The 13,645-nt window shown below is 42.8% G+C and overlaps 1 protein-coding gene across 1 annotated transcript in view; it reads left to right on the forward strand.

Moving 5' to 3' along the window:
- The first annotated feature begins 466 nt into the window (after positions 1 to 466).
- SEC63 (SEC63 homolog (S. cerevisiae)) overlaps positions 467 to 13,645 on the forward strand; it is a 100,159-nt gene continuing 86,980 nt past the window's right edge. Inside the window, 1 exon segment of the mRNA XM_011952834.1 lies at positions 467 to 819. Coding sequence (XP_011808224.1) covers positions 696 to 819 — 124 coding nt within the window. The 5' untranslated portion in view covers positions 467 to 695.

Consider the following 13,645-nt stretch of genomic DNA (forward strand, 5'->3'; position numbering starts at 1 on the left):
CTCAGCCTCTCAAAGTGCTGGGATTACAGGTGTGAGCCACTGCGCCCGGCCTCCCACCCCCTATTCCAAATGACATTTGTCATCCAAAATATGGGGGCTGGAGGAGAAGATCCAGAACCCAAGGAAACATGATCAACCAGGGCAATTAATCGAGAGGGCAGGACAGGCTAAGCCTCAGCTCTTCTCTGAATATCTGGGACCCCAGTCGCAGCCAAGTGAACCGCCCGCGGCCGCTGCTCCCGCGGGAAGCCTTCACTGGGATCCCACAAGCCGACGCCCAGGATCCGGCGTGGGGCGCTGGGAACTGAGTGGTGGAGGAAGGCGGAGGGGTTAGGGGCGGGGTCCTAGGGGAGGAGTTAGGGGGCGGGGCTTTGACGTTGGGGCGGGGCTAAGGGCGAGACCTCGCCGAGTTCCACCGTTGCGCTCGCCACGTCTCCCTTAGCTAGCTTGTTGGGGACAGGCAGGGGGAGGGAAAACTGAGCGGGGCGGGAACTATCTCGTCTCGCGAGAGCTGGCGACGGCGGCAGCAGCAGTGGCGGCGGCGGCGTGTCCGTGAGAGTGGCGTGGGGGCAGGGAGGAGAGGCGGCGGCGGCAGCGTCCAAGCTACGCCACTCGGGCCGGGGCGTTGGGAGCGGGAGTGCAGAGCGTGGTCGTGGCGGCGGCGGTGAGAAGAGCGAGGCGGAGGAGGGGGTGCCATGGCCGGGCAGCAGTTCCAGTACGATGACAGTGGGAACACCTTCTTCTACTTCCTCACCTCCTTCGTGGGGCTCATCGTGATTCCGGCGACATACTACCTCTGGCCTCGAGACCAGAATGCCGGTGAGTCCCGCCGGCCTTTGCCCGCGGACCCGCGCAGGCCCCACCAGCGCCCCCAGGCCCTGTGGCGCCCGGCCGCAGCCCGCGGCGTCCGGGGTGACAAGGACCGTGCGGCCCGGCCTGTGTCCAGCGTCCGCCACTGGCGGGGCCCGGGTCGGCGATGTTTCCCTCGGCGCTTCTCCACCTCCCTTCATTGTCCTCAGGAGTTTCGCTCGCTCCATCTTCTCCATTGTTGTGGATGCTCCTTGCAGTCTCCTCCTGCCTCTTTGTCTTCTCTGCCTCTGCTTTTATTGGGATTTTTCTTTATGGAGGAAGCGAGATGGGATGGGGAGGATGGGGACTTGGGAGGTGTGCAAAGAGTTGGCCAAGGAAGAGACTGAACGTGCGGGCACAACTCTCAGTCTCTCCAGTTCGCGGCCCTCCTCCCCCGACTCCCGTTGCCCTGTTGCAGCTGCTCTTAACAGATGTTTTGAGGCTTCTCTGAGCGGGGTGGCACGCTTAGGACTCCAGCTGAGCTCTCCACCGCCTACCCCCGTCACTTCCTCCCGTTGCTTTTTCATTTGTTCACTCACTGTGGGGGTTGGAAGCAATGCTGTTATTCAAATACTCTTAGCAAAAATAGGCTTTTTTCTATTTCCTTTTCTTTGGAGTTTCCTGTTTGTGACGGAAAAAGTGCAAGTATGAAGGATTAAGTCTCATTTAATTAATCTTACAGGGAATTTTGAGGTAGTGGGTCGATTTGCTTTTGGTTCTAAGCCTTTTCACATTAAACAACATCGAATTCAAGCACAGAATAACAGATTCTTTTCATATTTCACTTTATGTTTGGGTAATGTTTGCATCCATTTGTTGCACTCTACTAGGACATATGGCAGATGATATTCTTAAAGCTGATGTAACTGCGAAGGCCTAATGGTTTATTTATGGTAGTGTTAACAGTAAGGAGTAGGTTTTGAGTATTAACAACTTAGGGAAGGCTTTCTGTTTTACACGAGCTGTGCTAACTTGCTTAAATATCTTCTCTTCAACTGGGTGTGCTGGAGGTCTGTGTTGTCCAGGTTATGTATTCTACTTCGGGGAAGTTGTTAACAGTGAAGCATTGAATCAGCTCAGAACTTGTTATGCTGAACGGATTCAATGGCCTGTAACATTCTTTTTAACCCCCCGCCCCTTGTGATCTGCAGGAAACTAACATTCTTGACTTGGAATAGAACTAAAATAAATTTAGGATAAATAGTAAAGGATTCCATCATTTTGTACCTTTGACAGTAAGTTAAAAAATCCATTAGATGCAAAACTCTGTGCATAGTTACCAGTCTTAATACTTTTCTTACTCAATGGGTAGTTTATGAAATTTGGATTTTGCACTGTTGTGCCTTATTTCCTAAGTGCATTTAAATTGTGTAGGCTCTTCCTCGATGTTGAAAAAGGAAAAAAAATATTGGGTAGGTTCTTTGGACAGTGGTTGTGTATAAGTGAAGTCTTAATACTGTAATGACTTTTCTTGTCTGCAAAACCTAGGCCATCCTTGTGGTTGTTGTATTTCAAGTTAAAAGGGTTCACTTTTTAACTTGGGTTAAAAAGGGTTAACTACCAAGTTAAAAGGGTAGTTTTATTTTCACCTAACAACCATTATGTGTGCAATTGGTAGTGTAGAAGACAAAAAGATACTGGGAAGGTAGTCGGTGGTTTTGGCTAGAATGTGTTTTGATCAGACAGAGCAAAGGTATAAAAAAAAGTGTTTTGAGAAACGGCCCTGATTTCAGAAATTAGCCATCATTTTTTAATCTACATTGGATTTTTGAAGTTTTTCTTTTTAAAGTGGAGAGAGTCTTATTGCCCAGGCTGATCTTGAACTCACTTCAAGCCCCCCGACTAGCTGGGCTTACAGACTTGAGCCACCACGTCAGGACGGATTTTTGAAATTTGAAAGTCATATTTTCTTTTTTTTTTTTTTTTTGAGATGGAGTCTTGCTCTGTCACCCAGGCTGTAGTGCAGTGGCGTGATCTTGGCTCATTGCAACCTCTGCCTCTCGGGTTCAAGTGATTTTCCTGCCTCAGCCTTCCGACTAGCTGGGATTACAGGGGCCCACCACCATGCCCAGCTAATTTTTGTATTTTTAGTAGAGATGGGGTTTCACCATGTTGGCCAGGTTGGTCTTCAATGTGATCCATGGCGCCCGGCCATATTAATTTCCTTTTATTAAATATCTCACTAAAATAATTTCTTGAAACAATTGTATTGGGTTAAAAATATCTGCTGGGCATGGTGGCTAACGCCTGTAATCCCAGCACTTTGCCAGGCCGAGGTGGGCGGATCACATGAGGTCAGAAGTGACTTGGGAGGCTGGTGAAACCCTGTCAACTTGGTGAAACTCTGTCTCTACTAAAAATGCAAAATAGCCGGGTGTGGTGGTGCATGCCTGTAGTCCCAGCTACTCGGGAGGCTGAGGCACGAGAATCACTTGAACCTGGAGGAAGAGGCTGCAGTGAGTCAAGAATGGGCCACTGCACTGCAGGCTGGGCAACAGAATGAGATCCTGTCTAAAAAAAAAAAAAAAAAGTGTGAATCACAAATTGCAATGAAATTATTTAAAGATATGATTAACATTTGCTTTGGAGAACATTTGGGTGGTCTGAGGTTATCTATGTTCAGGAATTTTAAGTTCTAGGATAAATTATATGTATATTTTTGAAAATAGAGGACACATTTTCAAATCTTAAACATGCTTTGGTTAAAAAAATAACATTTTAGATTGGTCTGGTGTTTTTTCAAATTGCTATTTCAATTTGGTTCAAGCCACTTTTAGGCATGACTCCAAAGTTGCAGTGAAAATATTATTCCTGCAGAAAGAAAGAAGGGGAGTATTTATCATCAATAACTTATATTGCTACAAGGTTACAAAACTGATGTATTATCTTTACACAAATGCGGAGTAAAACATAATAGGAGTAATAAAAAAAACAGTTCAACATTATTAAAACCCAGGAAGACTTAAAACATATTCAACAAACAAAAGGAACTTCAGGATCCTACTGACTTCAGCTGAGACAAGTCTGTGACTAATTTTCTGCAGCAAGGCAAATTGTTCACTCTGGGTATATCAGGGTTGGGCGATCACAATGCTATGTTGATTTCACAGTCCAACTTTCCCTTCATTTCTTGATTTTATTTTTTGACCTATAATATAGTTTTGAAACTTTGTGCAGAAAAAAGTGAGGGGGGAAATGCATAGAAATGAATTTCAGAAATTTCCTTTCAAAGTGAGTAGATAGGAAATTTGAAGGGAAGAGAGAATACATATGAACACAATCTATTATGAAGGAAAGCATTACTGATTACAATAGATACTAGTTTTGAAGACATGAAATAAAAGACAATGAGCAACCAGATTTTTCCTCCAACAAAGGAAGGAATATTATGATGCATTTAGTTAACACACTATAAAGTATTAAAATGAGTCTTTAAAATATAGTGTAATATTTGGTATTTGCATATTACACACTTTCTCCTTTGAAAAGCATTTTCGCAATTAGTCCTTTCAATCTCTACAACCAGGTGGGCTATCCTTTTAACCCAGGGAGGGTCAATGGACTCTGGGACAGACCCCAACCACAGCTGCCGCTGGACCGTAGTGGGGTCGTTCCAAGATCCCGGCAGAAGCCCAGTTCCCAGCTCAGCAGACACCAGCCTCTAGGGTCCCACAGCCAGGGGAGGGAGAGCCTCCCGAGAGCGACTGCTACCGCCACCGTCCTTCCCTGAAATGCAGGTTCCTGTTCACAGCCTGCGGAAACAGTGCCAGCCACAGTCAGGAAATGTCCTGGGCGAAGGAGGGTTTGTGGCGTCAAAATGATACGGGTTTGATTCCTCAGACATTCTCTTACTGTGAGGGACCTTGGGCAGTCTCTCTGAGCCTCAATTTTCTCATTTGTAGAGTGGACATATTTTGCTTTATTCCATGGGGTTTACTGATGATTAAATGACACAAAGCAATCAAGGTCTCAGCTTACAGGGAACCATCTGTAAGGGATTGGGGAAATTTTCATCTGCAAAATGAGCACAGGGTAGTAGATTCCAATCTGTCACCCAGTGGAGAGCAATCTCATCTCACTGTAACCTCCGCCTTCCGGGTTCAAGCGATTCCCCTGCCTCAGCCTCCTGAGTAGCTGGGATTACAGGTGCGTGCCACCACACCCGGCTAGTTTTTGTAATTTTTTTTTTTTTTTGAGAGGGAGTCTCGCTCTGTCGCCCAGGCTAGAGTGCAGTGGCGGATCTCAGCTCACTGCAAGCTCCACCTCCAGGGTTTTCGCCATTCTCCTGCCTCAGCCTCCCGAATAGCTGGGACCACAGGCCCCCCCCACCTCGCCCGGCTAGTTTTTGTAATTTTTTTTTTTTTTTGAGAGGGAGTCTCGCTCTGTCGCCCAGGCTAGAGTGCAGTGGCGCGATCTTGGCTCACTGCAAGCTCCCCCGCCTCCCGGGTTCTCGCCATTCTCCTGGCTCAGCCTCCCGAGAAGCTGGGACTACAGGCGCCTGCCACCACGCCCGACTAATTTTCTTTTTTGTATTTTTAGTACAGACGAGGTTTCACCGTGTTTGCCAGGATGGTCTCGATCTCCTGACCTCGTAATCCGCCCGTCTCGGCCTCCCAAAGTGCTGGGATTACAGGCTTGAGCCACCGTGCCCGGTGAAAGTCATATTTTCATGGTGAGTTTTGTATTATAAAATTCAACTGATTTCATAGACGAATCATACTATTTATTTATGTATTTATGTATGTATTTATTTTTTTGAGACAGAGACTCACTCTGTTGCCCAGGGTGGAGTGCAATGGCTGGATCTCAACTCTTTGCAGCCTCCACCTGCTGGGTTCAAGCAGTTCTGCCCCAGCCTCCCGAGTAGCTGGGATTATAGGCATGTGCCACCATGCCTGGCTTATTTTCGTATTTTTAGCAGAGATGGGATTTCGCCATGTTGACCAGGCTGGTCTCCAACTCCTGACACCAAGTGATCTGCCCTCCTCGGCCTCCCAAAGTGCTGGGATTACAGGCTTGAGCCACCGTGCCCGGTGAAAGTCATATTTTCATGGTGAGTTTTGTATTATAAAATTCAACTGATTTCATAGATGAATCATACTATTTATTTATGTATTTATGTATGTATTTATTTTTTTGAGACAGAGACTCACTCTGTTGCCCAGGGTGGAGTGCAATGGCTGGATCTCAACTCTTTGCAGCCTCCACCTGCTGGGTTCAAGCAGTTCTGCCCCAGCCTCCCGAGTAGCTGGGATTATAGGCATGTGCCACCATGCCTGGCTTATTTTCGTATTTTTAGCAGAGATGGGATTTCGCCATGTTGACCAGGCTGGTCTCCAACTCCTGACACCAAGTGATCTGCCCTCCTCGGCCTCCCAAAGTGCTGGGACTACAGGTGTGAGCCACCACGCCCTGCCAACAAGTCATACTTGACCCCCTTCAGTAATGTAAGTGTCTTTGAAAAAGTGGTGGTAGTTTAGGTGGAGGGAATTAATGCTATTTGTAAATCATGGAGTTCAACTTTTACTTTATTTAATCTTCTTAAAAATGCAATGAGGTTGGCTGGGCACAGTGGCTCACACCTGTAATCCCAACACTTTGGGAGGCTGAGGCGGGTGGATCACCTAAGGTCAGGAGTTCAAGACCAGCCTGGCCAACGTGGCAAAACCTCATCTCTACAAAAATACAAAAAGTTAGCTGGGCGTGGTGGCGGACGCCTGTAATCCCAGCTACCTGGGAGGCTGAGGCAGGAAGAATTGCGTGAACCCGGGAGGTGGAGGTTACAATGAGCCGAGATCGTGCCACTATACTCCAGCCTGGGCAACAAAGTGAGACTATGTCTCAAAAAAAAAAAAAAAATGCAGTGAGGTAGGTTCTATTATTATCTCCATTTACAGGTAAAGAAACTGGGGGTAGAGTATGTAAGTAATTTTCCTGTATGGTTGAACTTGTATTAGAACATTGGTCACTTAGCTTCAGAGCCCTGTGTGGTTTCCACACTGCTAGATAGAAAGTTAGGTGAACTATTATGGGTGTCAGTTTGCCCCTGTTTTACATCGGGCTCTCTGCTTCAGGCTTGCCTTAGTCAGTATGCATATTTTGATGTATTTGGTCTTGCTCAAAATCGTGTTATGAAAATTAAGCTGAACACTTAAATGCTATTCTAATCATTATGAAAATTACTGGGCACCACTTGGACTCTAATAACTTGAGTTGTTTCTGTAGAATTACAGTTGTATTAAAAGGATGTTTTCATCATAGTGACTTTTTTCTGCAGCCCAGTTGCAGTATCTTGAATATCAAAGAGAAATCTTGAATTACTGCTTCATTCAAAGCTCTGAAAAAGGAGTTTTTTCAGAAGTTTTTGCAAAATAATTTGCTGACTTGTACGGACAGGAGGCTACTTAATAATCTTTATCTCACTTAGGAAATAGTTATGTTCTGCTCTTGGAATATTAATTTGTTTGGTTATTGGTGTTATTTTAGACCTTACAGGGTCTGTTTGAGTATAAATGCTGTGTTATCTTTCTAAAATCTGAAAAATTCTGAAACACATTTGTTCTTAAGGATTTTACATAAAAGATGAGGACCCTGTAGTACTGCTTTGGGGAAACGCAACAGCATATATATATATATGTATGTGTGTGTGTATATATGTGTATATGTATATATGTATATGTGTATATATATATAAAAAGTATTTTTATTTTTTGAGATGGAGTCTTGCTCTGTCACCCAGACCGAAGTGCAATGACGTGATCTCGGCTCACTGCAACCTCTGTTTCCCGTATTCAAATGATTCTCGTGCCTCAGCCTCCTGAGTAGCTAGGAAAACTGGTGTGAGTCACCATGCCTGGCTTATTTTTGTAGTTTTAGTGGAGATGGGGTTTCACCATGTTGGCCAGACTGGTCTCAAACTCCTGACCTCAATTGATCCACCTACCTCAGCCTCCCGAAGTGCTGGGATTACAGGCGTGAGCCACTGTGCCCCGGCCACAACAGCATGTTTTAATACTTGTTTTTGAGGCTTAATTTATTTAGTTGTCCTGTGAAACAGTTAAGTAGCCAAATACAAAAATGTAGGCATGTGTTTGAATTTCAGAGTTCTGACAGTATTTTCAGAGATAGCGTGTGTGTGCATGAAAGCATGAAAAGGTTTGCTCTGGCAGTTATACAACCTTAAAGTTCAGTTTAAGTAATTTTTTTGTTTGTTTTGGCATGAAGTCTCACTCTGTCGCCCAGGCTCACGTGCAGTGGCATGATCTTGGCTCACTGCAACCTCCCCCTCCCGGGTTCAAGCAGTTCTCCCACCTTGGCTTCCCAAGTAGCTGGGATTACAGGTGCCTGCTACTATGCCCGGCTAATTTTTGTATTTTTAGTAGAGACAAGGTTTCACCATGTTGGCCAGGCTGGTTTCCGACTCCTGACCTCAAGTGATCTGCCCACCTCAGTCTCCCAAAGTGCTGGGATTACAGGTATGAGGCACTGCGCCCGGCCCAGTTTAAGTAATCTTTATTTTGGTTTTTTTGTTTGTGTTTTTTGCAACACATTTGGGACTTTAAATTTTTAAGGTTGACAGTTGTTTCAGCACGACTCTTTTAGAATTAGTGGGCTCTTGAATGCACCAGAAAGCATTTCACAGCTTGTAAAGTCTGTGGTTTGAAAAATCCGCAGTTTGTTTATTGGCATATTTGACATGTTAATTGAACGTATCTGTTATCTAAAACATTAATGGACTCTTTTTGCCTTGATTTTTGCCTAACGTGTTTAGCTAAGTGTACTTCTAATTAATACCCCTTTTAGTAGTTAAAGGGTCCTATTTGTTTTACTCTCTTGATTTGCAAGTTGGCTGAGTAAAATGAATACTTTTTCAGACAATGAAGGACAAAAGCTCTGTATGAAATGATACCACAGAGGGCTTAGATTTCCTTGGCACAGTGATTCTTAACCCTGGCTACACATTAGAATCACTTCGGGAACTTTTTAAAACACTTGCACCCATCCCCAGATACTCTGATTTATTTGGTCTGGAGTGGGTGCTATGGTATTGGTATTTTTTAAAGATCCATGTATGAGTCTAAATTGTAGCTGTTTGGGAAGTGCTGCTTGGAGGAGAGCTTCCTTAGTAATGGTCTTTTGCTGTAGTTGTCATTTTGGGAGGTAGTATATTTTGGTATGTGCTCTTTGCTAACAACAACAAAAATATCCAAAAAACTAATGTGTTAGCATTTTTGTTTTACATAGCTAAGGAGCACTTACAGAACAGTACTGTAAAGTTCTGGGAGTTAAAAGCCAGATATTTTTGTCAAACAACTTTAATGATACAAGTTTACAATCAATTTATCATAGTTGTGTATTAATGGCTTCCAGAGTATTTACCATTGTGCCATGATTGGAGCCTTACATAATTTGGATATCCTTAACATTTTGAAATAATTGCACATAATTACCTTAGCACTACCCATCTTTGGTGTTGCCAACAATACCTTTTGTGTGCACTGCCCACTTTGTGCTTTCTTAGTAATTGTTAATGTTTGTCTTGCTTAGTGCTTTTAAAATAGCAAGTATTCTTAATGTTTACTTGGAATTTCAATCCAGCCATTATTACGTGCATAATTTTGTTTGCTACTTTTTTGATTTACAATAGAAGAGTTATCACTTTAAACATTGTATATCATTAGGCTTTTATTGGTATATTTGACAAGAGAAAATAACTGATTGCTTGTAATTATTAGAATTTTAAATAATCAAAAGCATGCTTTTATTCTTTCCTTAGGTTATGGAAAGAATTCCTTTTCAATTGAGATAAAATGTATACTTTCAAAAAAGTTTTTGAAAAAAGTTTTTGTTTTGACTCCTTGATCTTACTTTTGGGGCTTGATCTTACCTTTTCAAAACTTATTTAACCTTACTCTGACCTTACTTTTTCAAAATTGCCTGGTTTTGAAACCTGGCTCTACAGCCTATTGTAAGTTATTTAACTTCCATGTGTTTCAGTATACTCACCTGTATTGGTTACTGATTTAACTTCTGTGTATCTCAGTGTACTCATCTGTATTGGTCATACTTATCTGTTATGGTCAGAGAAGATACTTTGTATGATAGTTATCTTTTAAAATATACTGAGACTTAATTTTTGGCTTAACATATAGTCTGTCCTGCAAAATGTCCCATGGGCACTACAGAATGATGTGAGTGCTGCTGCTGTTGGGTAGTGAGTGTTATATATGTCTGTTAGATCTAGTTGGTTTGTGTTAAGTCCTCTATTTCCTTACCTTCTTTTTGGTTGTTCTATTCATTATTGGTGATGGAGGGTGTATTGAAGTCTGAAACTGTTATTGTAGCATTATCTGTTTTTGTTGGTTTTTGCATTGTACATTTTGATGGGCATTAGGTACATAAATGTTTATAAATGTTATATCTTCTTGCTGTATTGAACCTCTTGCTAATATGTAATGTCTTTTTTCTCTTGTAATCTTTTTTTGTTTTAAAGTCTATTTTGTCTAATACTATAGTCACCACCCTGCTATCTTTTGGTTACTGTTTGCATGTAATATTTTTTCCATCCTTTCACCTTCAATCTGTTTGTGTCTTTGGATCTAAAGTGAGTCTCTTGTAGATGGACGTAGTTGGATCAGGTGCTTTTAATCCATTCTGCCAGTCGGTCTTTTGATTGGAATATTTAACCATTTACATTTAAAGTAATTACTGTTAAGGAAGGAGGGCCAGGTGCTGTGTTTCATTCCTGTAATCCCAGCACTTTGGGAAGCTGAAATGGGAAGATCACTTGAGTCCAGGAGTTTGAACCAGCCTGGGCAACATGATGAGACCGTGTTCCTACAAACAGTAAAAAAATATTAGCCAGGCATGGTGGCGCGCACCTTTAGTCCTCGCTACTCAGGAGGCTGAAGCAGGAGGATCACTTGAGCCCAGGAAATTGAGGCTGCAGTGAGCTATGATCATGTCACTGCACTCCAACCTGGATGACAGGAGACCCTGTCACACACGATAAAAAGAAGGACCTCTGTCATTTTGCTATTTGTTTTCTATAGGCATATAGCCTTTTGTTCCTTATTTCCTGCATTACTATTTTTTTGTTCAGCTGATTTTTTTTGTAGTGAAATGTTTATATTTCTTTGCATTTTCTTATTTTTATTTTATTTTATTTGTAAATAGAGACTGGGTTTTGCCATGTTGCTCAAGCTTGTCTCGAACTCCTGGGCTCAAGCGATCCACGTCTCAGCCTCTCAGAGTGCTGGGATTACATGCGTGAGCCACTGCTCACGTCTCATTTTCTTTTGAGTATATTCTGTAGTTTTTGTGTGGTTACCATGGGGATTACATTAAACATCCTAAATATTGTAATTTCAATTTATACCAGTTTAACTTTGACATATAAAAAACTCTGCTCCTTTATAGCTCCATCCCCACCTCTTTCAGTGTTTGATTTCACATAATTACATCTTTGTACATTGTGTGCCCCATAGCATAAACTCATAATTCTTTTAAATGCATTAGTTTATTATTTAGAAAACAAAGTGTGGATGTAGGGACCAAGGGAAACTTCCCTTTTGCCCTCTGAAGATTTGCTGAAAAATCAACTCAGACAAGGCAGATTAATTGGAGGAAAGACATACAAATGTATTTGATGTGTACATGGGGCGAACCACAAAGTGATTCCCCACACTCCAATGTAGTTCAGAAGCTTATATACCATCCTGGTGAAACAATGGGAAGGGGGAGAAGAGGAATTCTGTTGATAGGATTGCTAGGGAGAATGGATCAGAGAACAGAGATGAACTTGTACACTATCTTGTGAAGGGTCTGTTTAGGTGTGGTTACCTTCTTGGTCCTACAGGAGGAGGAGAAAAGCAGTTATTCATTTTGGTGGGTCTGGATCTTAGGCAGTTGAAGGCTTTGGGATATGGTGGGGGGTATCAGGAGGGCAGGGAGGAAAGTCAGACTTTGAGGCTTGTTCATTCAGCATGTCAAAATGCCATATTTCGGGTATCACTGAGCCCCAACATGGAGGTACAAACCAAGGAACTAAAATTGACCAAAAGTCTTCATAATTTACCCTCCAAGCCTTTCCCTGAAACTTGCAAGCCTTCAGTAGACTCCAGAGTTACAAAATAGTTATGTAAGACAGATTCTGCCAGTGAAGTGTTGTCTAGATAGGGAGATGGATTCCTGGTGTTTCTTACTCCACTGTCCTCCCGGAATCCTCTCTATGGGGATAACTTTAGACATAGTCCCTCCTTGGAGGAGGAAAACCCACTTCCGCCTTCAGTCTGAGATAGACAACCATGGTTTTCCTCATCTAGACTCAGCTCTGCTGCTGTTGAGTGAGTGAGTGCTAGCCTGAAGGTGGGTAGTGCGGAATGCACTCACGGTAGCACTTTGAGCTGGGTTGATGTATTACCTCATTTTATTCATGAGAAAACTGCGTCCTAGAGGAGGTTACCAACTTTCCTAAAGTCATATAGCTACCAGGTGGAAGATTGTATATTGGACTCAATTCTGTCTTATGCCAAAGCATCTCTTGTTAGCCACTACTCTCTGCTGCCTCCTGTAATTAAGTAAATATAACACATTATGATATGTGTTAAAATGGCTAGTGGAAAGTGCTTTGGGAGCACATAGGAAGGAGTAAATACATTTTGGGATTTGGGGAAGTGTTTCATGCAGAGGAGGTGACATGAGATTGGTCTTAAATGGTAAGTGGGAGAAGGGCATTCCATATATAGGGGAAAGTATATGTGAAAGTGTGGAGGTGTTTAGTATATGGTAAAGATTTGAATGTGATTGGCACTTACAACCAAGTTAACTATTTTAAGAGTGTTATACTTTATCCTGTAAGTTATTTGGTAAACAATGGAGGTTTTAAAGTATGATAATAAAACATGGTCAGTTTGGCTTTTGTGGAGTATTGTGTGGAGAATGGTTTGGTGGGTGGAGGGGGAGGTTGGTGATGGCTAGGTGGGAAACTAGATGGAGGGGGTGTACATTTCAGAGGCTCTTTCCAGTGACAGGCGATTGGATTAGAAAGAGAATTCTAAGAAAGCTTGGACTGTTTATTGAATATAAGTACAGAGGAGAGAAGAGAATGGAGTGCAGATTTTGAATTTTCACTCATTTCCAGGATTACTTATTTCTTGTCCTCTTGAAAGCTGTTTGGTAATTGGCCCAATGATCAGTTTGGGGATTAAGTTCAGGGAAAAGAATGGGGATGAATTTTTTTTGAGACTGGGTCTCATGTTGTTACGCAGGTTGGAGTGCAGTGGCACCATCACTGCTCACTGCAGCCTCAATCTCCTGGGCTGAATCATCCTCCTGCCTCAGCCTCCCAAATAGCAGGAACTACACATGCACACCATCTATAGAGTTGTAATTACAGTACAATGGGTTATCTCAGTCTCCTGTTGAGTGGTTTGGTTTTTTTTGTTCTTTTTTTTGACAATAACTTCTTGTCCGATAGTGAGTGTTTTTGTTTTTTGTTTTGTTTTGTTTTTTCTTGGAGACAGGGTCTCACTCTGTCACCCAGGCTGGAGTGCAGTAGCACAATCTCGGCTCACTGCAACCTCTGTCTCCGAAGCTCAAGTGATCCTCCTACCTTGGCCTCCAAGTAGCTGGGACTACAGGTGTGCCATCATGCCCAGCTGATTTTTCTAATTTTTGTAGAGATAGGGTTTCACCGTGTCACCAAGGCTGTGTTTCTTGACATTAGAAAAAACTAACTTGTATCAGCTTTGTATTCAAAGGGATATGTCTTAATGTTCATATTTAGAGCTTATGG

The sequence above is a fragment of the Colobus angolensis genome, unplaced genomic scaffold (genome assembly GCF_000951035.1).
Source record: "Colobus angolensis palliatus isolate OR3802 unplaced genomic scaffold, Cang.pa_1.0 Scaffold35, whole genome shotgun sequence".
Taxonomy (NCBI): domain Eukaryota; kingdom Metazoa; phylum Chordata; class Mammalia; order Primates; family Cercopithecidae; genus Colobus; species Colobus angolensis.